This window comes from Aplysia californica, unplaced genomic scaffold (genome assembly GCF_000002075.1).
Source record: "Aplysia californica isolate F4 #8 unplaced genomic scaffold, AplCal3.0 scaffold01054, whole genome shotgun sequence".
In the NCBI taxonomy this organism is placed as follows: Eukaryota; Metazoa; Mollusca; class Gastropoda; order Aplysiida; family Aplysiidae; genus Aplysia; species Aplysia californica.
In genome coordinates this window covers 159981-187324 of record NW_004798324.1, presented here as the reverse complement: position 1 = coordinate 187324, position 27344 = coordinate 159981, and the positions used below count along the sequence as shown (strand labels likewise).

At 39.9% G+C, this 27344-nt stretch overlaps 1 protein-coding gene across 2 annotated transcripts in view; it reads right to left on the bottom strand.

Annotated features, from left to right (window-relative positions):
• Positions 1 to 20865, bottom strand: part of LOC101849095 (zinc finger protein 2-like) — a 32720-nt gene extending 11855 nt beyond the window's left edge. The window contains exons 1-2 of one of the 2 annotated variants that reach the window (XM_005111404.3): positions 19663 to 20865; positions 14620 to 15758 (exon numbers count right to left, since the gene is read on the bottom strand). In XM_005111404.3, coding sequence (XP_005111461.1) covers positions 14764 to 15758; positions 19663 to 20380 — 1713 coding nt within the window. In that variant the 5' untranslated portion in view covers positions 20381 to 20865 and the 3' untranslated portion in view covers positions 14620 to 14763. Of the gene's footprint in view, positions 1 to 14619; positions 15759 to 19662 lie in introns of those variants that run through there. The other variant, XM_035973191.1, reaches the window with a different exon arrangement.
• Between the last annotated feature and the right edge of the window lie 6479 nt (positions 20866 to 27344).

Here is a 27344-nt window from a genome sequence, read left to right as displayed (position 1 = left end):
TATTATTATTATTCTGTCATCGCGGTTATTCGCGGCCGAGAATTTTACAACTTTCCGCAAACGACTGAAAATTTTACCCCAAAAAAACAAAGTATTTTTCTTCTTTTGAGTTTAAGCCGTACTCGAACTCAAATTTCCCACCAGGCCCTTGCAAGTCTGCCAGATTTGTTTCCCTTTGTTCTGAACTTCATTCGCAGTCCAGATCTCTACGACATGTACATTGTATTCTAATTCTAATCCATAGAGTTAGAGCTACTTCCTTTTAAACCTATAGTGTTTTGTTCTAATCCTAGATTTATGTTATGCTACTAATACTAGATGTAGCCTACTATTTTTTACCACTGAAATTGGTACATAATATGTAGTCTGTTGCAGCGTTAGCCGTAGCAACCGTAGCGTCTTGAGTCTTGTCTTTCGTACGGTAATTTTCTTTCAGTGTTCAGACGTGATCGCCGAAGCGTGACTGAAAATGGAAAAATTTTTCAAGAGCAAATCTGGTCGACATGAGTCTCTACTATTAGTTCGGTCTTGAGATCGGAGCATGCACATTGCCCAGCTGTTACCCATCCCGGCTTTTAGACATCATCAATCAATAACTTTCACTGTCTCAGACTGTCTGCCTCTAGATACATTAAGCTTTCTTCCCTTTCATTCGACTGGTCAGAATTGTCCTTAGAACATGGTGAGTCATGGCGCTTGGTGTGCCCGAAGTATGTTAGTTTCACTGATTTTAGTTTTGGTACCGTAGTACATGTAGCCTACTTCTCTTTTGACTTTGCGTTTTTGCATCACAGCTTCATTTGTGATTTTGTCTTTAGTTTGCAGCGACCTTCGTTCACGGGCTTTTTTAGATTCTGTTGTTATTCAACTTTTAGACCCGCAAGCAAATAAATATACTGCAAACTTGGGTGACTCAGGCAGGTAGCTGGGAAAAAGGTTCAGATGATTTTACGATTATATTTTCGATAAATAATATAATACATGTATCAAAAACGAATTTTTAAAGTAATTTTGAAACGCATTATAATCTAAAAGTGTATTAATTTGTGGGGGGTTTTTAAACGTGAAAATATCTTATAAACACCATTTTTTGGGGACAAGAGGCTTGTCATAAGATAGCTATCGTCTGCATTTGAAATCGATCTCTGCAAGATTCCTTCAAAATTTGGTGAACTAACTACTAATCTATTGCACTAAAAATGTTTTCAAAAGGGTGAGCGTGGTAACACACTTGTTGTGTGGGGGATTCAACTTGGATGAATGAGGATTCTTCTGAAGGAATATTACATCAAAGAGTATCCAGACTATAGACTAGTTTTTTTCATGTAGGCCTTCACTCTGATGGGGAACACAAATAAAACAAAATACAGTGGAAACCATATATAACAGGCCCGGTAGTAACAGGGATCCGGTAATAACAGGTATGCGTTAAATCCCCGTTTTTTCCGACTCTTTGTCTATATTAAAAGTAATCGGCAATAACATGGCCTCATCAGAGCCCAATCGGTTATAGCAGGGACAAAGGCTCGTTAACAAAGTAAAAAAAAAAAAGAGAGAGAGAAAGAGAGAGAGAGAGAGAGAGAGAGAGAGAGAGAGAGAGAGAGAGAGAGAGAGAGAGAGAGAGAGAGAGAGAGTAACACAGGTAACACAGTGATGGAGCAAGCCCACTCAAGCCACGCCACTGCAAGTAGGCCTACATGCAGCGGGTGAAGCGAGAGAGGGCTGCGGTGTGCCACAGACTTCGACCTAGCCTTTAAAAGCCTAGCTACACGCATGCGTAATCTAGCATATGCGTTTGTTGCCATTTTTTGGTCCAAAAGTTGCCAAAAAAAGTTGCCATTAATTTTCAAGCTTTCAACTCTCTCTTGTTCTTGTTCTTGTTTCAGGAAGCAACATCCCTGCACTCCGGACATGTCCATTGATGCTCCGTTGCTCTCTCCAAAATGTTGTCGAGGGTCTCTCTACTGATTGTGCCAGTGCACATCTGGTTGAACGTTCTTCTGTTCTTTCCTGCAAGGACGCCAGATTTTCCGCTTCCTTTTTTTAATTCCCAAAAGCATCATCTTCTCCACGGCAGTACTGGCCTCTGCCTCCCTATCCTCCTCCTCAATCAGCTGGCGAGAGAGATATTTCAGGATCTCGACCCTATCTGGTTGAACCGTATTGTCAACTAAGGTGGCCTCACCAGCCAATCTGTCGGCCCTTTCATTTCCTCTAACACCTGCATGGCCAGGGCAGAAAATCCATGTGAGCGATCGTATAGGCGTTGGTTCAATAGCTTGAATCCATTCTGTTCTCAGGAAACATTTTTCGATCCTTCTGAGGGTACACATAGAATCAGTGATAAGAACAGCATGGGTTGTGTGGGGGCGAACTTGGGTCTTCCAATCAAGTGCTTTCGTGATGGCTTCAATTTCCATACGCATACTTGATGTAGCCCTGCTGCAGGCTCCAGAGGCACTGTGTATGATTTTATTGTTGGCGAATGCAATAAATCCCCATCCACTTCTCTGGCTATCTCTTTTCACCGAACCATCTGTATAAATTATAGGATCCCCTGCTTTTGAGTTTGTGTCAACAATCTCGTTGATATCGCTCTCGTTGATGGCAGCCGCAACATTTCTTCTGTCTCTGCCCATGCTTATTTTGACCTTGGTGAGGTCCCTGTATTCTCTGGCCACCTGTTCCCATTCTTCGCCTAGTGGTAAGCTCTCAGGTACACAAATTGTTCTCAGGGAATCCTCTGCTTCCGCCATCCAAGATTTTCCTCTCTTGATTCTGCCTCTCCTGTTGTCATGAAGTGCTTTGTGAAGTGGATGATCCTTCTTGCCCTTTACACTGAGATACATCTTTGCCTGAGCTATCCTATGGCGTACCCTGATGCCATTTAAACCTAGCAAGTAGCGCATGCACAATATTAGAGTGTCCTTGGTGCAGCCCAGCACTGCTCTCATTGCCTCATTCTGCACTCGATCCAGCTTTGCGATCTGTGTGTCCGACAGCGTGAGACAGCCCAATCCGTAATCAATGACAGACAGGACGACCAACTGCAACACCAGGAAGAGCACTCTTTGCGGAATCAGAGCGGCCGCCATGGTCTTGATTGCACCAACACCTCGTTTGGCCTTTGTTACCACATGATTCACATGCTTGTTGAAGGACAACGACCTGTCGAAGATGATTCCCAGATACTTCAGCTCTGACTGTCTGTTGATAATCTCATAGTTGCAAGTGATTGGTGGAGTTATGTCTTGGACAATCCTGTTGTTGAGGGAACACCAAAGTACCTGCGCCTTTGAAGGATTGATAACTTCTTCATTTTGGTCGCACCATTTTACAACTGAGTGAAGTCTTTTCTCCATGTTCCTTGCCATCTGAAGTCTTTCAACTCTCTGTGACGACGTTATATATATATAGCAATATGTTGATAGAGATAACTTCATCTAAAACACCAGAATTTCTTGTGCTCTGTTTTAAGGATCCAGAATATCATTTGCAGCCACACAGAGTGTGTATTTCAGTAGAGGTTTTACGGCGCTCGCAATGGTATAAGGTCATCTACGAGCGCCAGAAGATTAGATATGTTACAAGAGAGTAACAAACATAAAAAAGAAGGGGAGATAAGGACGATAGATGTTTCATAGGAAAGAAGAAGCAAACCACACCAGAGCACCCGCCAACAACCGACACACAGTGTAAAAAAGTGAACAATAAAAGTATTACAACAGAATGAAATCAAAATTAGAACAGCAAATAAACAACCACAAAAATTAAAAAATAAGGGCGTGTGTCAACCCATCCATAAACTGGCCGTTTTAACCCTAAACGTGAGTAATATTATTCAAGAAAAAGCACAGGATATTAGATGTAAATTCGGGAATCACACACAAGGGGCCTACCAGTGTCAGTATTCGTTTTTGGTGGAGACACGCTGTAACACAACTATAACACATTTTTAAAAAAAAAGGAAAAACATTACGCTATATATATAAACAAACACACAAAAAAGGAAAAACAACACACCGGAACAAAAAAGAGAAGAAAAAAAATTAACACACCAACAAAATAAAACACAACAACGAGGGAAACATGAAAGAGAAACAGTAATACAAATAGTATTAGTATTAGTATGTAATGTTGCCTACTTATATTCTTCACATGAAAATTACAAATCAACGTAGTGTTAACAAGTGAGAAAGAAGAAGTGAAGCGAAAGTGAAAATAAACTTTCTTTCTAAAAGTAAAGAGGTTTGGTTGTTGTTTTTTTCCACTAATATTATTCCCAGTTTTTTGTTGTTGTTGCTGTTTTTACAGTATTTTTTCTTCCCGGCAGTGGTTTTTAGTTGGAAAAAGTCCAGAAAAGTTTACATCCCTTGCATTTCTGATTTAAAAGGGATCTGATGTAACATGACTTTTTCTCTGGTCCCACCATCCCTGTTACATCAGGTTTCCACTGTATATATACATGAATCTCATGCGGTAGGCCTACACACAATTGAATAGACCAAATTTATTTGGAACGAAAATAAAAATTAAACAATTATAAAATCAGCACCAAAGTAATAAATGTATTCATGTTGAAAAACTTTCTTATTTTTATTAAATAAAACAAATATTATGAACATTTTAAAAAAGCTTACTTAATGATTCATTAGCCAACATATTTCAAGTGGAAGCAGCTCAACTATCATAACTCTGGTTTTTCAAATTTAACAGGAGGAGGAAAAAAACTTTACTGATTTTTCACCTCTTAAGTTTAGTAGTTTTTGTAGAGTTTTTACGGCGCTCGCAACTCTAAATCCATAAAAAGTACCTGTAATTTATCTTTAAAATTACTTTAACGGGTATTTTCACAAAATAATCACACAACTGAGGTTTTTACACAGCAGGCTCAACTTCCCACTGTCTCGAAATATGTTTTTTTTTATGTCAAAAGTGATGAACACCTATTTTCCACCAAACCCCGATTTACGACACTTGAGCTGCTACTCTGCGATTTGTGCCTTTCCAAAAATGTGGGAAACCGGGGTTGACAAGTATATTAAGGACCAAAATCAAATTTACGAAGTTATCGTATACTGTATTCTAATTCTCCATAGATCTAGATCTATACCCGGTATATAGCCTAATGATTGCTCTAACAACAGCTGTACCATATAATAATAATAATAATAATAATAATAATAATAATAATAATAATAATAATAATAATATTAATAATAATAATAATAAATGATATTTATATAGCGCTCAACCCCGAATAAAGTACACGGGTTCTGAGCGCTTTACAATACAGTACAACATACAACAGTAAAATGAAACGTTGTGTTCTGACTAAAGAACATTATTCCAAATATTCATCTTATTAATTTAAAAACAGAAACGACTTCAGCTGACATTTGAATGAATCAAAAGATTTGATTTCTCTCATTCAACGTACTTGGTAAAGCATTCCAGATCTTGGGGGCTTGGTATTCAAATGCCCTTTCACCCATTGTTTTAAGTTTCATAGATGGTAAAATAAATTTCTTTTTGTCAGCTGATGACCTTAAACTGCGAGTTGGAATGTACAGTCTTAACAGATTTGATAAATATGATGGTGCATTATCATTCAAACATTTGTGACATATGGTGGCCAACTTGTACACAATCCTTTTCTCAACAGGAAGCGAATGCAAAGTTCGTAAAAGAGGTTTAGCAGAGTCTCGCTTTCTTTTCCGTAAAACTAAACGTGTTGCATTGTTCTGGACAGTTTGAAGTCTTTTAGCTTTCTCCAGTGATATTGCTGATAACAAAGAGTTACAATAATCGAGTTTTGATAAAATTAAGCTAGTTACTAGTAAAGCAGTATACTTGGTGTTAAAGATAGATAAGCCTATCAGACATTTTGGATTAGCATTAGTCGGCAGTGAAGTCTGGCCACCGGAATGTGACCGGCAGCGGATGTTGCTCTTTGTTTTGTTGTGAAAAGATCTAACGGCTGACAACACAGGTTGATACTCATGGTTTTGTTGAGAGCGTGTTGCTCAATTTTCTCTTAATAAACTTTACCCTTTGAAAACGAATCTGAACTGTTATGCTTGCATGACTGCTGATGTGAAAGAAAACTATTCGGTCTAGATCTACATCCATTAAATTGGTGCCGAAACCCGGGAGTTTCGTTTAGAAGTGGTGAGTCTAAGAGAAAGAGGACCTGAGTATCGAGTATCGATAGGCCTAGATTCTAGATCCCGAGAAGGCCTAGATCTAGATTGAAGACAAGACAGAAGAATGGCCGAGGCTGAAGAAAGTGAAACTGGGGTGGTTGTTTTGCCATCTCAGGCCTTTAGAACCAGGACATCAGCCAAAAGTTGGCTCACTAGAGCAGAGAAAGCACTCCAGGATTTGCTGACTAAAGCAGAGGAAGAAGTGTCAGTGGGTGCAACAGAACTAGAATTCGGAATCGAACAATTCCAAAAGAGACTGGAGGCGTTCGACCTTTGCCAGCAAAAGGTCGAAGAAGGGCTCGAAGAAGAGCAGTTAGAGACAGAAATAAACAATGCTGCAGACTTCCAAGATATAAAAATCAGAAGCTTAGTCAGAGCAAAGGAACTGCTCGATAGAACAGTGAGGGACAGAGAAATTGGTGTGAACGATACCAGTGTGAGTAGTGCCCTACTAAGTGAACATGGACCCAGGCCGGTTCATTCGGCAAAACTGCCATAGATAGTATTGCCGAAATTCTCAGGAGAGGTAACCCTTTGGCAGTCCTTTTGGGACCAATTTGTAGCAATTATAGATAAAGTCACAGCAACCGGAGGTTGGAAAATTTTCCTACCTTAAATCCCTACTCACTGGCGAGGCTCAGGTCAGTATCAGTGGACTGGCCTTGGCAGCAGACAACTATAAAACGGCAAAGGACATTCTTGAACGGAGGTTTGGGAGGAAGGAGAAAATTATCTTTGGGCACTTCCAGGAGATGCTAGCAGTACACCAACGCTCAAATGAACCACTATGGACCCTTTATGATAAAATACAAGCTCATGTCCGAAGCTTAGAGAACTTAGGAATCAGTGGTGATATGTAGGGTGTAATTCTGACCCCTCTCGTGTTACACCTGCTGCCGTCCAACATACGCCTAGAGTGGGCACGTGTGGGCGAAGGGCATGAGGGGGACCTTGAATTTTTGCTGAAGTTTCTTGAGGATGAGATCAGGAGGAGAGAGAGATCGCAGACCTTCAGTGGGCTGTCTCAGCCAGCTGGGGCCATAGAGAGGAGCAGAGGGCCACGACCGACCGCAGCTGCTCTGCTGCATACAGGAACTGGAACACTTACGAATATTTCAAATCGAAGGTGCAGAGTTTGTGATGGATCACACTTTTCTGATCAGTGTGGAGAAATGAAGAGACTTTCTGTTCCTGTTAGGAGAGAAATATTTAAAAAGAAAGGCCTTTGTTTTAGGTGCTTAGGACCACACTTAGCAAAAATCTGTAGGAAAAGATGTTTCAAGTGTAAGGGAAAACATCATGTTCTTCTGTGTGAAAAAACCGAAAGGCATGGGACAGGGGGGACTGAGGTGTCTGTCCCGGTGTTGAGCATAACCTTACCCCACCAGTGGTAAATTACTCCACATCTTCTGATAAGAAAACAACCATTATGCAAGTGGTAAGAACTGAAATTGTTGGGGTGGAGGTAAATGTTATGTTTGACACTGGGTCAGACAGGTCATTTATCACCACTAGATGTGCTCAGAAGATGAAACTTAAAGCCGTAGATTCAGAAAGAGTTGGGTTTTCCTGTTTCTCTGAAGAGAAACCGTCAGGAAAAAATGTACTGAGAAACATTCATGAACTGAGATTCGAAAAGGAGAATGAAGAAGTGACATTCAGACTCTTAGAGATTCCTGTGATTTGTGTTGGGATGATGAGGGCTCCAGTGCCTTAAGAGCTCCTCAAAGAGTTTGCAGGGTTAAGATTTGAGGAAGATTACACATCAGACAGGGTGGTGGAAGTGGACATCTTGATTGGGCTAGATTTGTACTGGGGTTTGATTGGTAGCAAAGAGGTTAGATCCAAAGTAGGTTTAGTGGCTCAAAAGACAAAATTGGGATGGATGTTGTCTGGGTTCTGGTCGGGGACAGAGAAGGGTGGTACAACTGGGACAGATGAAAAGAGGCTGTTTACGCAGACTCAGGGCAGAGCCCTTTTCTGTCATTGTGAAATTTCTGAAAGGGTCATCAGACAAATGTGGGATTTGGAATCAGTTGGGATTGTGGGAAATGAGAATGATGGTATGCCCAATACGGATGAAGAGAAGGTACTGAAAACCTTTAACAGAGACATCCTGTTTGATGGAAACAGGTACGAGGTAAGACTGCCCTGGAAGAATAGAATCTTGTTGATGACAAATGAAGAGGAAGCCTATGTGCAGCTTGAGAGACTGACCAGAAAGCTGTCAAAGAACCCTCAGTTGAGGGAAAGGTATGATTCTGTGTTACCTGACTTAGAGAAGGAATAATTCATGAAATTCCACAGGATGAACTAGAGACGGAGCAGACAGTTTTCTATCTCCCACACAGGCCAGTGGTCAGAGAAGATAGCATTACAACCAAGGTCAGGCCAGTTTTCGATGCCTCAGCCAGGGGTAAGAATGGAATCTCCTTGAATGACTGTATTGAGACGGGTCCAAATTTGATTCCAGAGTTAATTCAAGTGCTTCTACGTTTCAGAAGATGGAGATTTGGACTGACGGCAGACATTCAAAAGGCCTTCCTACAGATCAAACTCAACAAAGAGGACCAGAATGTACACCGATTTGGGCAGTTTGGAAAGCTGTTAAGAGTAACAGCATGGGTGTTTAGGTTCATAGGAAATTTGAGGAAACTAAAGTCACAAAATTTTTCACAAAGAATTTCATCAGATGAAATAAACCAGGCGAGAACGACTCTCCTCAAATGCATCCAAAGAGAGCATTACAGACAGAAAATCTATGACCTGCAAGAAAAGAAGACGGTGAGCAAGAGGTCCCCGATAGCAGCACTCGCACCTTTCTTAGGAGATGATGGATTGGTCCGGGTCAAGGGCCGACTGGAGAATGCCCCAAGCCTTATGTATGATGAAAAGCACCCAGTGGTGTTACCAAAGGGGCGTTTCTCATTTCTTTTGATTCGCTCGCATCGCAACACATGCAAATGAAACATGCAGGAGTGGAAACTTTGATCACAGCTATGAGAAACAAATACTGGATATCAGGAGTGAGAGCGTTATCCAGGAAGGTCTGCAAGCAGTACATAAGTTGTCAAAAACAGAATTCCAGATCACAGGATCAGGCAACAGCGCCATTGCCAAGAGACAGGATAATAACCAGGGCCCCACCTTTTTCTGTTGTGGGGGTGGACCATGCAGGCCCAATGTGCTGTGTAGACACTGGAGAGAAGAAGTTATACATTCTCATGATTACCTGTGCGTTGACAAGGGCTGTTCACATTGAACTAGTTGACCCATTGTCTGCAGAAGATTGCATTTTGGCTCTTCGGAGATTTTCAGCAAGGCGTGGCATTCCCTCAGTGATTTACTCAGATAACGCCAAGACATTCAAAGGGGTGAGTAATCTCATTCAAGGTCAGATGGGTCCTATGGCAATCACATGGAAATTCAATGCCCCCCTTGCGCCATGGTGGGGAGGTTGGTGGGAGCGTCTCATCCGATCGACTAAATCTGGACTTCGGAAGAACAATTGGAAAGAGATCAGTGACAAGGACGCACCTGAAGACTCTCAAACATGAAGTAGAGGCTTGTATCAACTCTCGACCTCTCACGTATGCAGCTGAAATGAAGAATCCTTTGACACCGTCTCATTTCGTCATTGGCAGAGGGACACCCATGGTTTCAGCAGAGATCACAGACTATACTGCAGAGACTTTGCAGACTTCCAGAGGAGAGAGCAAGTACAGCAAAATGCAATTGAACAATTTTGGAGAGTGTGGCAGAATGAATACATAAGATGTTTGCCACCGATGAGACTGAGGAAGCCCAATGAAGAGATGAAGAATGGCTCACTAGCTCTCATCAGAGAGGAAGGCAGGCCTAGGTTACAATGGCCTTTAGCTGTTGTCACAAAGTTGTACCCTGGAAGAGATGGGTTTGTCCGAGCAGTGGAGTTAAAAACAGGTAAAGGGAAAATTAGCACACCCATTCGGAAACTTCACAAGCTAGAGATTTTTGAAGAACAAGATAATGAAGGAGGGGAATTGCAGGGTCCTCTTCAAGGGGATTCAGACCCAGGGGCGTCTGGGGAAACCACTGTCACTGACGACGGGTCTGAGAATTCAAGGGAGACTGTGTCTTCCTCAGGGAGGATGATCAAAAGAAGGGCAATTCTTGACTTGTAAGACTGTGGCTATTTAAACTGCACCAGGGATTGTGACACGTTACACTATTATTACAATGACTTTATGTTAACTGTAAATCTGAATTCACATTTGGTCAACATAACATAAATATTGTTAGTGACTTGGTTTGATTTAACTTGAGAATTGGAAGGATTTACTCATTGATTTTGTTCAATTTCTATGGGTGCTTTACATTGTTCCTTTTATTACCGGTACATTCAGATGGATGTTTATGTTTTGTTTACAGGACAAGAACAATATTCTATCCTTTGAAATTTAGTTTTATTGATCTTGATGATGTGTAGTAATATGCTCAGAAGAATTATTTTGGTACTTGAGCCATGGTACTTTCTGATGGAGGTCATTTGACACACTTTGTTTGATTCGTGTATGACACTGATACATGACTGTATGATTTCTATAGATTGATTCCTGATAGATAGTAGCAAGGTTTGCCTACTTGATAGAAATTGGATATGATTTGTAATTGTTGAGTAATGATACAGCGTATGAATGACTTATGATTATTTGACAGTAGAAGTCTGTTTAGTATTAGCATGATGACTTTGGAGGAGTGGGCAGTACGCTTGATAAATAGAAGTTGGTTATGGACAGCACTTGGATTTAATGGGAAGCTACATGTACATTCCTAGACTTGGGACTTCTGAGATTGATAATGCGGCTTATTGATATTGATGTAAAACCAGTCCAGAATGTTGGTCTGAGACAGAGATGTATTTGAGTATTACATGAATATTCTTAGATTGATGAACCTAAAACGGTTATGGTTATGAGAATTTATTCCCTTTTTTTCTCTTGCGGTAATTTGAGCTGTGCATGTTTGATATTGAATTGGAGTACTGATTGAAGCTACATTAGTTACCAGTAATTGGATTGTTGAATTTTTGGATTGTCAGGGGAGCTAATCCAAGGTGGGGAGTATGTTAAAGATAGATTTAAGCCTATCAGGCATTTTGGATTAGCATTAGTCGGCAGTGAAGTCTGGCCACCGGAATGTGACCGGCAGCGGATGTTACTCTTTGTTTTGTTGTGAAAAGATCTAACGGCTGACAACACAGGTTGAAACTCATGGTTTTGTTGAGAGCGTGTTGCTCAATTTTCTCTTAATAAACTTTACCCTTTGAAAACGAATCTGAACTGTTATGCTTGCATGACTGCTGATGTGAAAGAAAACTATTAGTATTAGATCTAGATCTACATCCATTAAACTTGGTATTGATCAGATGACGTATTTTACTAATTTTTCTTACTTCTAAATACATGCAGCTGATCAGATGATTTACCTCAGCCGACATTGACAAACTAGAATCAAAATGAATGCCAAGATTCTTAACTTTTCTTGAAAATAAAATTTTTGCATCACCAATTGTAATGTGATCATGGTCAACCTCTTTAACAGACTTTGCATTGCCTGCCAGAATGACTTCTATTTTATTATCATTTAACATGAATTTATTTTTGTTCATCCAGTTTTTCACTAAGGCAATACAATTTTCAGCACGATGGACACGTTCATCTAAGTTGGTAAACAATGTTGAACCATAAATTTGGGTATCATCAGCATAGAAATGGTATTTTAAGTCATATTTAACTATTTCCTTGACAAGTGGTTGAGTATAAATGGTGAACAAAACTGGACCGAGGACTGAGCCTTGGGGGACCCCATACTTAAGAGCATGATCTGATGACTTAAGCCCTTTAATAAAGACAGATTGGTAACGATTTGACAGGTAAGAAGAAAACCAGCTAAGGGCAGTCCCGGATAACCATAGATGCAATAGTCTTGGTGCTATGCTGCATTACATCACAATAGCAGAAAATTTGTTCGTAACAACAATAACTGATAGGCTACTAAAATAACTTAGACCACTTCTCAGCTAAGCTGAGGTTTTATTGTAAAACATAGAAGACAACTTAACCCCCCCCCCTCCTCCAGAAAGAATACAGGCAAAACATATAAAAATCTAACTGATGAAATTGTTTCTGAATGAACATATCAGAAGTAACATTAATATATAAGTAAACTACCAACTGTGGAAACTTTCTTTGACTTTGACAATTAAGAACATAGAGAATGTTATGACTTAGCTTAAGGTTTTTCATAAAGCCTTATGACGTAATGCATCGGATCATAACAAAGATGACATACTTCAGTTTGGACCCAAAAATTAACATACTAAAAAGTCCTTCACATAAAATACTTTCCAATAATGAGGCAAATTTACACCTCAATTTTTCAAAGTTTATTTACAATAAAAAGTCTTTCTCAGTTTATATGTAATGACTTGGTCAAAACAATGACGACAACTTATACTTGGGCTCTAAAACTAAAAGTTTATATATTATTGATCTGGCATTCTCATAAAAATAAAACACTTTACATTAAATAAGACTGTTTTCATAACATGCACACACATACACGCACACACACCTACACACACAGAAACAAATTGACAAACTCAAACACACACACACACACACACACACACACACACACAAAATGAAGGGGGCTCTCGAGGCCTAGAGGTTAAGGCTTCTCATTCAAATTCAAAGGTTCCGGGTTCGAATCCGGGTAGATCTGGCGACTGAAAAATTTTCTTCTCTAAAATTGTCTCCTTTCATCTCTTGTCATGCTCTATAACAATGTTCTGTCGTCTGCTTTCGTCTCCTCTTTCTGTCCCCCCCCCTTCACCTCTTTGCCTCCTCCTCTGGGCTCCTGACTCTTTCTGCAGCCTTTCTACTGCTACTCCTTGGCTCCTTTTTACTGCTGTCTTACTTTCAGCCGCACCCCTGATCTTCTGGTAGGAAAGATCTACACCTAGCCTTCTCGGACATGGGTAAAAAATCTCTGAGGGCATGCTTGCAAGTTGCTCATGTTAAAGATCCCTAAGAGTAGGCTTCGGCCGTTACCCGGGCAAAATTCAAAATGTGCTACCAACTGAAAAGGTTTAATGTGTCCCGCACTCATTTGACCTTATGCAGTTGCGAGCACAATAGAACACTTACCAAAAACAACAACAAACAAACAAAAAAAACCCAACACAAAATGACAAACACACATACACTCACGCACACACCATCTTGAACAGGGACTCCTCCCAGAGACTCAGTGCGGTTTCCGGGCCAAATGGGGAACTACAGACATGATCTTCGCTGCCCGCCTATTCCAGGAAAAATACCAGGAGCAACACTTCGACTTATTTGTGACCTTTATATATTTATGGATTTAACTAAGGTCTTCGACACAGTCAGCAGAGAAGGACTGAGGCGGATCACGGAGAAGTTCAGATGCCCAAGTAAGTTCATCACCATTGTCAGACAGTTTCACGATGGTGTAATGGTGAAGGTGCTAGAAGACGGAGACGAGTCGGACACCTTCCCTGGGACCAATGGGTGACCAACGTCAAACAGGGGTGCATCATTGTCCCAACTCTCTTCAGTACGGTATTTTCTGCCATGCGGATGTTGGAATTAATAACAGAGTTGCCAGGGCCTGCACCGCATTCAGAAGACTCAGCCAGAATGTCTGGGAGCGCAGAAAACTCAGGCTCTCCACAAAGCTGAAGGTGTACCTAGCAGTGGTTCTTATCACCCTTCTTTACGCCAGCGAGACATCGACTGTTTACAGCAGACACGCCAAGCAACTCAATTGAAACCACCTGATCTGTCTCCGTAAAATCCTCCACATCAGGCGGCAGGACAAAGCCCCAGACATGGACCTTCTTGAGTGGGCCGGAATCCCTAGGATCTACATCCTCCCCCCAGAAAACACAAGCCAGATGGGCCGGCCACGTGGTCAGAATGGTGGACAGCCAGATGCCTAAACAGCTGATGTATGAAGAACTGTTTCATGGCAATCCCTCAGTTGGAGGGAAAAAGGTTTTAAACACTGCCTCAAAGTCTCACTAAAAGACCTAGGAATCCTGAATGACTCTTGGGAAACACTGGCTCTAGATCACCCCGCTTGGCGCTGCAAACTAACAAAGGGAGCCAAAGCAGCAGAGGCCAAACGCATCGCCGAAGCTACAAGAAAACGCAACGTGTGCAAGTTCAAACCGGCCTCCATCACAATTCCAACGCCAGACTACCCGCGCCCACACTGCGGGGGAAACTTCCGAGCCCAGTTAGGCCTTGTCAGCCATCTCCGAGCCCACAGTCACCATTAACAGACCAATTCGTGAAGTCATAATCTTCTTCAAAGGCTAAGGACAAACAATATTCTTTTGTGATTTTGTAGATTTCCGTTATGTGCAAACGTGGCACCGCAAATGTCACACATACTTGTCAGGCTTTTCTCTAGTGTGTATTCTTTTGTGACTCTGTAGTTGGCTATTATTCTGTATAAACCTTCTTCTTCTTCTTCTTCTTCTTCTTCACACATACTTGTCAGGCTTTTCTATAGTGTGTATTCTTTTGTGACTCTGTAGTTGGCTATTCTGTATAAACGTGGAACCACAAACTTCACACTTGAAAGGTTTTTCTCCTGTGTGTACTCTCATGTGACGCTGTAGACTGCTACCCTGTGTAAACGTGGCACCACAAACTTCACACTTGTAAGGTTTTTCTCTTGTGTGTGTTCTCTTGTGACTCTGTAGACTGCTACCCTGTGTAAACGTGGCACCACAAACTTCACACTTGTAAGGTTTTTCTCCTGTATGTATTCTTTTGTGACTTTCTAGATTGCAACGGTATGTAAACGTGGCACAGCAAACTTCACACTTGTAAGGTTTTTCTCTTGTGTGTATTCTTTTGTGACGCTGTAGACTGCTACCTTGTGTAAACGTAACACCACAAACTTCACACTTGTAAGGTTTTTCTCCTGTGTGTATTCTTTTGTGACGTCGTAGAGTGCTACCCTGTGTAAATGTGGCACCACAAACTTCACACATGTAATGTTTTTCTCCTGTGTGTGTTCTTTTGTGTGTCTGTAGATTTCTGCCACGTGTAAATGTGGCACCACAAACTTCACACGTGAAAGGCTTTTCTCTTGTGTGTGTTCTTTTGTGTCTCTGTAGATGTTTGCTCTGTGTAAATGTGGCACCACAAACTTCACACTTGTAAGGCCTATCTCTTGTGTGTGTTCTTTTGTGTTTCTGTAGATTACCTAGTTCTGTTAACATTTCAAGACAGACATTACACTTGTGAGGTTTTTCTCCAGAGTATCTACTTTCCCTGAGCAGAAACCTTGGCACATCTTGGCAACCAGCGCCCATCTCTTTGTACAGTTTTGGGGGTGTGGTACTAGAAGATTCCGTAGAATTTATACAACTGGCAAAAGACAGAGCACAAGAATGGTTGAAATCGGGACCTTGACCCATGGACTGTTTACTATCACAAGACATATGACTTTTGCCGTTAAGACGTTTTCCTGGAAAAGACAAATAATGGACAAATTAGATCTATATATCTAACCGAAACAGTAAGATGAAACATCAGGAAGAAGACCAAAAAAAATGATGGACTAAATATCTAACCCTGCTGGTAAGATGAAACATCTGGAAGAAGAAAAATAATGGACAAGTTATCTAAACCTGACAGTAAGATAAAACATCTGGAAGAAGTACATATTACGGAAGATTCTGCTTATTTGCCATTTGCGTTGAGAGGCTTGCACCAAAAGTGCAAGACTGTTTTTTTGTTGTTTTTTTCCATAGTCGGGTTGTAAAAAAGAAAAGGCTCTATTCAATGCACTTAAAAATTACTGACGGAGCGGCTATTCTTACGATGCACAGACCATTTCTTAAAAATGTGCACCGGCCAAGCACTTCGTCATCGCACGAAAAAGACCTCAGTTTGATTCCCGTATGGGGAGAAATTTTTACTGAGAACCCCTGTCTTTCTGATTCTGCTGGGGCGTTGTTCCCTCTCAGCCCAAGTTTGGCCCTGACATTGGGTTGAAGTAGGCCTAGCCTGTCTCCTAAATGTTCTGTATTATGTAATTGGGAGTGTAAAACATCTACATATGTAGGCTACTAAATAGGCTACATACATACGATACAAAAGCCAATCACAACGACTCCTGGAATTTTCCATTCTAAGAGCACGGCGCACCGGCAGTGGAATTTTATTTACAGCGGGGGGTTCCCCGCCGGGCGCCTCATCACGTCGGGGTCACGGAGGTCAGCTCCCTGCCGCCGCTCTGTCTGGGCCGGCTTAATTTTTGGTACTTTTCAACGTACACTTTTAGGTGTATCCTTGTATTTATGGCAATTCTCATTTAGTGCACCCAAAGCAGGCATTTTAGCTTTTGAGACTAAAAAAAAAACAACCGACATTGTAACTTGTCTGGTTATTTCGTTAGACGCGCTGGCGTCGGCAATGCTAAATTGTAATTTTTTTAAGACTAGCGTGAATGAAAAAAAATCAATATAAAAAAAAGGCCTCCACAAAATCTGTCCAACTTTTGGAACATGAAGGACATAGCATTGGTGCAAATATTCAGAAAAGATGGTATCTGCGCATATAACAAAAAGCTGTAATTTTGAAACTTTATCCATCTGGCACACAATTCGCTATGAAGTAATTCCTCCAAATACAACGTTTTGTGTCTAATATAAGCGTGAATATTCGCATAATATTTTCACGAAAGTTTATAAAAGTTACCATGAAAAGTACAAATCGATTTTAGAGCCAGAATACATCTTCAATGTAATAGACGAACAGTATCTGTTACACTTCAGAAATTCCTTACTTTTCTTAAAACGCTAAGTCTAGGTTTTGTAAGTTGACTGAATAATAGGGATGACTTCTCGTAATTGGGTTATAAGAATAATTTCTAGCTTTCCAGGGACACTGAATCAGCACCAGACATTCCAGCTTTATTTTTCGTTACCATTTGCAATAACTGACAAAGTGACTGATTTCTTTACATTCATAATTGTGTCCGCACATATTTCCGACACAAAAACTAAGAATGAATGTGTCACTCTATCTCTACCCATGTATTTACACGGTTTTGTGGGTTTTTAAAAAATCGTTTATATTATATCTTTTTAGTGGTATGCAGGCTGCCACAGACACAGCATGATTCATGAACAAACGCAGAGTAGAGTAACTTGTTTAATAGTAAAATAAGAGCTAGCGCTGATCATCTTTAGTTAAAAAATACAAATGTGCATCTTTCTTCTCTTATAACTTGACTATTACTACTTGCGCAGATTTGAGATTTCCCATGGTGAAAGACATGTTATTCGTAGTCAGTTTAAAAAAGATTTTGGAGAGATCTGTCTAGCGATTTTTAAATTAACAATCATTTATTTGTAACTAAAATAGGACAAATTGGGTACTCTACAAACACTTGTCTAGAACAAAAACTAAGGCACAGAAATTAACCATTCTAACGCAGAATAAATCTCAAGACATTGAGCTTTTAGTACATCCGCGTAATGGTTTGCTGAGTGGGATGGGGGAGAAGTTATATCACTTTAAACATAGTAAAAAAGGCGAACTTCCTAACCGACACCGGCAAAGTCGCTTCAGGACATATTAACCCTGTGACCCCGAGCCGGGGAGCTCCGGCGGGCTGCTGAGTCAGGCTAACTAAAGGCCGATCCCAGAGTGGCTCTGTAGGTCTGACCTGTAGCTGGCCTGGCGCACATCGTGTGCGTGTCAGCACAGCCGCACTGGGGGTTGGCGCCTGTGTCTCAGCGAGCACGAGGCACACTCGCTGCGTCTCAGCACAGCAGCACTGTGTAGACGTGTGTAGATGTGCAACTGGCGGGTCTGCCTTGCTATATTTAGGTATTGTGTAATCCAAGACCAATTTATTATACCAAGACGGGACAACTCTTCTTTACGTCATGTGCCAAGTGCACACACACAAACACACTTGCAGCTGCGCGCCGCGACAGTTTACATTGGTTACAATGCAAGGCTAGAATCTAGAGAAGCACACCTAGATCTAGGCCTAGGCTTATGACAACAGTCGAAACTAGGTCAGCCTCTCGATTCGAAGTTTCAAAGTATGATAAAGTGCATTTCTGGGTGATTTTGTGGCCAAGTGTTGATGCTAGCATCAATATTTAACAGTGAAGCACCTAACAATACTTACTACTTGTTGATTTTGATGATCTGGGAAAAGTTTCAGTCGAAAATAGACACGAAGCGAGGCTCCACATGTCCGCTATTTTTACAACACTGTTGAATAGCACGTCTGACGCATCGCGCAGCTCAGCTGACAAAAAGCAGACGACACAGCGACGCTGCTTTAGCACATGATAATGTATACATTCATTTGCACGGTGCAAGCCAGGCGAGCTACAGGGCAGACCTACAGAGCCACTCTGGGACCAGCCTAACAGTATCGGGCGAAAAGTGACGCCGTGAGAGAAGTCTACTTATTACTACCAGAGACCTAGCAATGTAGTTACTACAATACCACGCTTTCTCTTTCTTTATCTACTCGCTCAGCTGATCAAGGGCGCGAAGTTAATTTAAATAGCTTCGGCTCTCTACATCTTGCACCAAAACAAGCGCAGCCTCTCCCTTCCTCCACGGTTCAGAGTTCACACTGTGAGCGGTCTTGCCGCTCGCTGTTTTGAAAGTGGCTTGCTATTTTGCGAGCAGACAAATCAAATCATAGGACTCAAGTGTCTTGTGCTGCGAGAACGGGATTTGAGACTTGACGGCCATCCGCTGCTCACAAGTCTTCGATTAATCGAGCAGACTCCACAGTTCTACCACGCAGTGACACTGTGAGCGGGGTCTCTCTCTCTCCCCCTCTCTCTCTTTCTGATGTAAGTTGCTTCGCGGATAGCAAGCAGGATGGGAGGATGAGGGGGTCTGACACGAGTGGCTTTGCAGATTGCTAGTTGGTGTGGACTTGAAGCTTAGAATAGACTCAACTTTTCATGCTGGCGATTTGATTTGATGATTTGACCTCATGATTTGAGACTTGTGACTTGAACTAGGGGCTTGCGAGCACGAGCGGGTTTGCTACCAGGGTACAGCTCTAACATCGACATAAAAATGGTCATGTGTTTTGCATTTCTTGAGCACTAAATCATTTAGTGCTCAAGAAATGCAAAACACATCAGATAGAAAAGTCCAGTCAACACAGAAAGATTCTACCTGTCCCCGTCGTTTTATGCAAGAAAAATTCTGAAATTATGCAAACTGAGCCCAAAATGTGAAATTATGCGATTCTGTTAATTTTAACAAAGAATGATAACGGAAAATAATCAGAAATTGTGCAAAAAATGATCAAACTTTGCTAAATTATAATGTGGGGTGCAGAAAACCACGGGGACAGTTTTATGTACCAGAACTCTCACCGTGATCCCAGCTGGCCCTGACAACAGATCCAGAACTTGTGACTGGATCAGGAGAGAAAGTTGAAGTTGGACTACTGGAAGCAACAACATCAATGTCAGGGCTGTCACTCTGCTCCATACACAAGCTCCTCACATTGGAGATTTGCAGCAGTAGTCCTCCAGTCTGACTCATGTGATCCTCAACAAACACGGGCTCAGCACACGTATCCTCCACATCTCCCACTTGTACTTCTGTCTTGCCTACCTCTCCAATGTCGGGACCTTCCCATTCTGACACTTCTTCTTTCACAAAATTCTCCACTTTTGGTTTCACTTCATCACCAAAGTCAAGAAAATGTCCAAATAGTGGTTCAGTTTTCACCGTACATATATCTGTGAGGCACTCTGGTTTAACGACAGTTGTCACGTCTTCCTCCTCAGTACAGATAGGATCATCTTTTACTACACTGTGTCTGAGAGTCAGGGTACTTTCACTTTCAACGTTCAGTTTGTCATTTGTCTCGGCCTTGACGTCACACGGCCATTCAAACCTGGGCTCTTCTTTTACTGACAAATGATGTTCCTCATCAACACCCAGAGATTCACCTTCCCTTCCTATAATGTCATGTTTTACATCTTCTTTTAAAGTACTAAGACAAAGAGTATCGATACTAGATCTGGATCTAGATCTAGTCCCAGAACTAGACATAGGTTCATCTTTAACAACTAGGCAAAACATTACTAGATTCTATCAATCCAAAGATTCATAACTTCTCCAGAAGAACGAGGGGCAAATAAATCACACGTTTTCACACATACAGGGTCATTATCATTTCCAGAGTTAAGTCTGTACATTGTTATTGTTGTGTCTTCCTCACAGTTGGCGTCCATTTGTTTATTAGATTTAGATCTAGAGTCTAGATCTAGATCTAATCTAGAATCTAGAGTATAGATCTAGATTTCTAGATCTAGATATCTAGTTATGCTAGAGTAGCCAGTTCAGTGTAGGAAATGTCAGCCAATGTGACAATGTCAATAATGACGCTACACTAACATGTAGATCTACACACAATTAGATTTACTTCGATAAACGAATAAACATTTCCATGAAGAGGAAAAGTCAAACTGGCTTCATGTTCCAAATTTGATTCTGCACAATACAATACAATACGTTCAAGCATGGTATAATAGCCATAGAGAGGCCGATAATGCGTCTATTTTCTGTTTTGGAGGATCAAACAAGTGTAGAAAACATTAAAACAGTTTCAGCAGTATAGTATATAGGCCTGCCAGCTTTTAACAGTGTTGTATTCGATTAAGTTATTATTATTATTATTATTATTATTATTATTATTATTTTATTATTATTATTATTATTATTATTATTATTATTATTATTATTATTATTATTATTATCACTATTATTGATTATTATATTATTATTACTATTATTATTATTATCATTATTTTATATTATTACTATAAGCATTATCATTTTATAAATCATAATTATTATTATCATTGTTATACTTTAATACGGTACACGTTTATTGAAGAGATACAAATCTCCTTCTATCTATCTATAAGGGGCCTCTATCTATGTACTATAGATTTATCCATGTATCTATCTATCTATCTACTTTTTTTTTTACTCAAGCACCCGTTATTCATGTAAACGTTTTATATATTTTATTTCTAGTAGTATTTTGCATGCTGAACACGAATATGGCCTTCATTTTTTTTACGCAAATCAATAGTTATTGAGTTATTGAAGTTTGAAAACAGAACTAGGACCAGTGGCGTAATAATATTTGACTTGTTTTTAACAACATGGAGGGTTTGAAGATCAGGGGGCTTGATGTTTTGGTAATTAGGATGGAAATTTACTTGAAAACAAATGATTTGCTAGGGTTTTAGTGGCATACACATGGGTTCTGCTAAAAAATTATGGCAGTTTAGCCCTCAAACCAGTGGATCTGTGTGTAAAAAGTTGCCTATACCTACCTATCTATCTATCTATCTATCTATCTATCTATCTATCTATCTATCTATCTATCTATCTTTCTGTCTGTTTGTCTATCTATCTATCTATCTATCTATCTATCTATATATCTATCTATCTATCTATCTATATATCTATCTATCTATCGATCTATCGATCTATCGATCTATCTATTTATGATATGTATGTATATATGTTACAGTAAGAATACGTACCTAGTGAATGAATACGCGTATTCACTGAATATTTTAGCGAATACACGTAATCCCTGTTTCACTCAGGGGTTTCACGTAATCACTGAAATTTTTAGTGAGTACGCGAAATCCCTAAAATTTGACCTATCGTTTTACGTGTTTTTACTATTGAGCATTCAGTGAGTTAACGTAATAGCCCCACCACTGTACATTGATCCAGTTTGGTGTGCTTGCTATGAACTGCAAATAGTTATTTGTGTGCTTGCTATAAACCACAAATACTCGTAGTTATAGGTGAGCTTGTTTTGAACCACCAATGTGTTATTGGTGTGCTTTCTCTCTTTATTATTAGCCTTCCTCAAGCAAAGTCAAGATGTCTATCGAGGAAAAGTTTACACAAAAGCCTACCTATCATTTAAAAACCTTTTCGTGTCACGGCGCTCCACGTTGGCGCCCAGTTTTTCCTACCATCTCTGTGCGTTGCGCTCCTCTTTGGCGCAAGCTATTTCACAACCTTTCACGCCGCCGCCCGCCACCCTGGATTCACGTACTTTTGCGTGTAACTAAAAGTTTGCTTTTTCGTTTTTCACTTTCAAACTTTTAAAAAGTATTCAGATACCACTTTGGAATGGTTTCTTGCTCTCAGAAGTTGAGTTGCTTGAACACTTTTCAATTTACAAGCGAATTTCTGAGATCACTTAGTTTGTTAGTGTTTGAGCGCTTAATTGGCTGCTCGCACTGTATGCTTCCCGGGAAGCTGAGAATGTTTTGGAGTGTTCTATGGTCTGCTGGGGTAATAATATAGTGTAAAGCGCATAGAGCCTGCTGTTGAGCGGGGATATGCGCTATACAAATGCTATCTATCTATCTATCTATCTATTATTATTATTATTATTATTATTATTATTATTATTATTATTATTATTATCATTATCATTATCATTATTATTATTATTATTATTATTATTATTATTATTATTATTATTATTATTATTATTATCACTTTCCAGAGTGTTCCCGAGACGTTTTATACTCTGAAAGCCGCGGTGCTTAGACCGACGCTGAGAAGACTCACTCTCATAGGAGTCATGGATTCAACATACATGGAAAGGTCGGCCGACGAAGTTGATGTTGAGAGGATGAGGTCACTATGCCGGTTGACGATAAAGCATCTGTTAGATTTTGCTAAAGAAGCGACCAGAAGTGAATAGAGTATACGTGAGATTAGAATGCGTAGAGAGTGATGGTGAAAGGATGGATGTTAGGACTGGCGAGGATGTTGAAATTACGATGTGGAGACGGATGTAGCTGTAGAACTGTAAAGGAGAGTATAAGAATTCAAGCTAAATGAAAGATGAACTAGAAGAAGTATAGGGATGAGAAGATAAAAAGCTGTGGGCTCGAAACACAAACGTCTTTCCCTGCGTTTCTCAGTTTACTGGTAGGCCTACTCGATGGAATCAAAGTCTCAAAACCCAAATAACCGTTTGTATCAGATATTTACTTACCGACCATTACAAAGGAGTTGATAAACTTTTATAAAACTGACACAAAATGATAACATGGGAAATGGATCAATGGCAAAGATCTGCAAACCTTGGCAAATCGTTTACGTTGCTTTCCCAGGAAACCAGATAAACTTGTAAAAATGGAATGATTTTTTGTTATCTATTTTCCTTCAAATGGGTGTACTCAAGATACTGACACTCTATGACCACTGACCGGGAAGCCCATGCTTGCACTCATCTTTCTGCTGAATAATGGTATAATGTAAAGAAAAGGGTTTTTTTTAAATTGATGAAACTAAGGCCTATTTCAAAGGCCGCTCTTGATTCAAGGTTTATCTGAAGGATAAACCCACAAAGGAAGGATTCAAACGAAGTCAAGTTTGCAAGAGAAAATCAGGGTACGTCTACTCCCTAGAGATGCACTTTGTCAAAAGATGAATCAGCAGTAGCCCGTAAGTGTAATTGTAAGTTTGATGATGCCACTCTTAAAAACGGCCACCGGCCCCATATCGATCTCTCCTCATTTGAAAAATTCTGTTAAGTCAAGTTGGTCTATTTTCTAAAGAAAATTTTCATCTTTCGGTAAGCGAAAAAAGACCCTTTAATAATAATATATAACATTTATATAGCGCATTTCCAAAAAATTAGCTCAATGCGCTTTACATTGGAATACCCATTTTTCACAAACCTTTCTTACTACTTCCTTTCTTCTCAAGCAATATACATTAATGCACACACACACACACATACACACACACACACACACACACACACACACACACACACACACACACACACAGAGAGAGAGAGAGAGAGAGAGAGAGAGAGAGAGAGAGAGAGAGAGAGAGAGAGAGAGAGAGAGAGAGAGAGAGAGAGAGAGAGAGAGAGAGAGTATTTTCATCCAGACATAGGAACAGAACAAATATAATGAAAGATAACGTTAAAAGCTTATGAAGGATAGGCCTGTAGGAACAGAAAATGTTTAAGATGTCTTTTGAAGCTATCAAGAGTTCTTATTTGTCTTAGTTTCATGGGTAATCTGTTCCACATAAATGGACCAAGATATGAGAAAGATCTCTCTCCATATGATTTGTATGATTTTACAGGTGTCACAAGTAGGGTGTTATCGTTTGATGATCTTAGGTTTCTCCCTGGTTTATATATACTGATAAGTTCCTGAAGATAAAAAGGAGCAGTTTTATTTACACATTTGAAACACATGACGCAGATTTTAAATATTATTCGTTCTTTTACAGGGAGCCAATGCAGTTCTTTTAATAATGGAGTGACATGGTCTCGTTTTTTAGATATTGTTATCAGTCTAGCGGCATTGTTTTGAATTACTTGTAAACGATTCAAATATTTGTTGTTCAGACCTGCTAGGAGTGAGTTACAATAGTCTAATCTAGATAGGATAAGAGATGTTACCAGTGTTTTTGTGGTCTCTTCGTTTAAGTACTTTCGAACTAGGCCTATCCTTCTCAGCTGAAAATAAAGGGATTTGGACAGAGATCCTACAAACGAGCCCATTGATAAGTGGTGGTCAATATAAACACCGAGATTCCTGACAACTTCTTTACTAGATGTCATATGCCCATATAAATCAAAGTTGACACTTTCCAGATCTTTATTTAATCGTGGATTTTTTATAAGAATGATGTCTGTCTTTTCTTCGTTTAGTTTCAATTTGTTTACTGTCATCCACTTTTTGATTTCATAAAAACATTGTTTAGTGATGGAAATCATGTTTGGTAGATCTTGAATGGTGCCATTAACATACATTTGGGAATCATCGGCATAAAAATGATAATTCAATCCATGATTTTGTAAAATGCTTGCTAAGGGCTGTGTATATAGTGTAAAGAGCACTGGTCCAAGAACGGACCCCTGTGGAACTCCATAATCGAGCCTGACCTGCTTTGAAAAGCTATTTTTAATTTGCACTGACTGAACTCTTTCTAGTAAATATGACTTAAACCATGAAAGCACAGTACCCGATAAGCCAAATGAGCGCTCAAGTCTTGTGAGTAGAATAGCATGGTCAATTGTGTCAAAAGCTGCGGACAGATCCAAAAGAGTTAAAAGACATATGTTTTTGCTATCAATGGAATCCAATAAATCAGACGTTACTTTTAAAAGCGCAGTTTCGGTACTATGATGAGTTTTATAGGCAGATTGGTAAATTTCCTCAAGACCATTTTTTCTCATGTGAGACAAAACTTGACTTAAAACAATCTTCTCTAGAATTTTTTAGACAAATTGCAAATTTGAAACTGGTCGATAGTTTTTTAATTCATTTTTATCAAGCCCGCGTTTTTTCAATAAAGGTTTTACAATAGCTTGTTTGAAAGTATTGGGTACTGTGCCAGTGGCAAGTGACATATTCACTATCTGAGTAATGTGAGGTAGGACAATATCAATACATGTTATGAGTACATGAGCAGGCATTGGGTCAAGGTCGCATGTTTTTAAGGTTGACCCATTAATACAATTTAAAATATCACTATTTGTAACTGGACTAAAAGAATCTAATATCTGTCCAGTAAATTCTGAAAATTCCAAATTTCCATTTGGCTCTAGGTCGAGAGAAGAGCGTATGGTATCAATTTTGTCATTGAAAAAAGTCACAAATAAACTACAAAGTTCGTCATCTGATGTTGCAGAGGGGAGAGGAGATACTGTTTCTTTTCCCAGAATAGCATTGGTAGCCTGAACGAGTTGTTTGGGTGATTTACCATCTTGTAATTCATGTAGATAGTATCTTTTCTTGTTATTTTCGATGACTGAGTTGACTTTGTCTCGGTGGTTAATAAAGATGTCTCTGTGAACTTGAAGTTTTGATTTCCTCCACCTGCGTTCTGCCTGACGTCGATGTCGCTTGGCGTCTTTGATTTCAAGTGAAAACCAAGGAGAAAAGGGTCTCGATGAAATGTTTCTTTTTACCATTGGCGCATGTTGGTCGATTGCCGCTTTCAGAGTGTCATGAAATGTGTCTGCATCTAGGGATGAAAGACTGGTCAGTGTTTTGATTACGTCGCCCCGAAGTGCCTGTTTGTCTATTGTTCTCGTGTTCCTTGAAAGTATGCTTCTTCTTACGTGTTTTGGTTTGGAGATGTTAATGTTAGCTATCAGAAGAGAATGGTCAGAGATAGCCTTATCTAAAACCTGATGTTTAAGAACATGTTGGTCAGCAGTGTTGGTAATTAGCAGGTCCAAAATGTGACCACTACGATGTGTCGGCTCTTTGATTAGCTGCTGTAGATTATGGTCTTTAGAGATTCGATCTTTTCATATCATTCTGAAAATTTTAGCTTTGCAGACGTATTCCACGAGGCAATTCGTTGTTTCGCTTTGGTTAAAAAAAGCACCTTGGAAAGTTTTAAGTTAGAAGGATCTGAAAGGAGAGCGGGAAAGTAGCAGGTTTCGGAAGTGTATAAATCAGGCCTGCTGTTCAATAGGTGAAGGAGTTTTGACTTAGGTCCCACTCAACATACTACTCAATGCTACAAACAGCCCCGCGGTTGAGTGTGATCATGGAATCATAAACATGAAAGGTTATTTATTGGTATTGAACCAGACTATAGTGCCAAAAATCTTCATGGGGCCTATATGTTTGGTTCAACGGTTAGGGAGAAGCTATACCAAGGAAAACACAGATGTCAGGAACAAGCATGAAAACAGGATTGACAAGCCCGTAGAATTGTTTGTAGGAGCACAGAAAAACAATAATTAATTATCTTTTTTGACTGAAGAAATATCTGTTACCGAACGGACTAATTAAGCGATAAACTTTTGCATATACTATAGATGTATGATCAGGGATTACGCGTAATTACTGTGACCATTTTTCGGGGATTTCACGTAATTCCTGATTATTTCAGTGATTACATGAAATCTCCGAGTGAAACAGGGATTACACGTTTTCACTGAAATATTCAGTGATTACGCGTATTCACTAGGTACGTGTTCTCACTGTAACACACACACACACACACACAC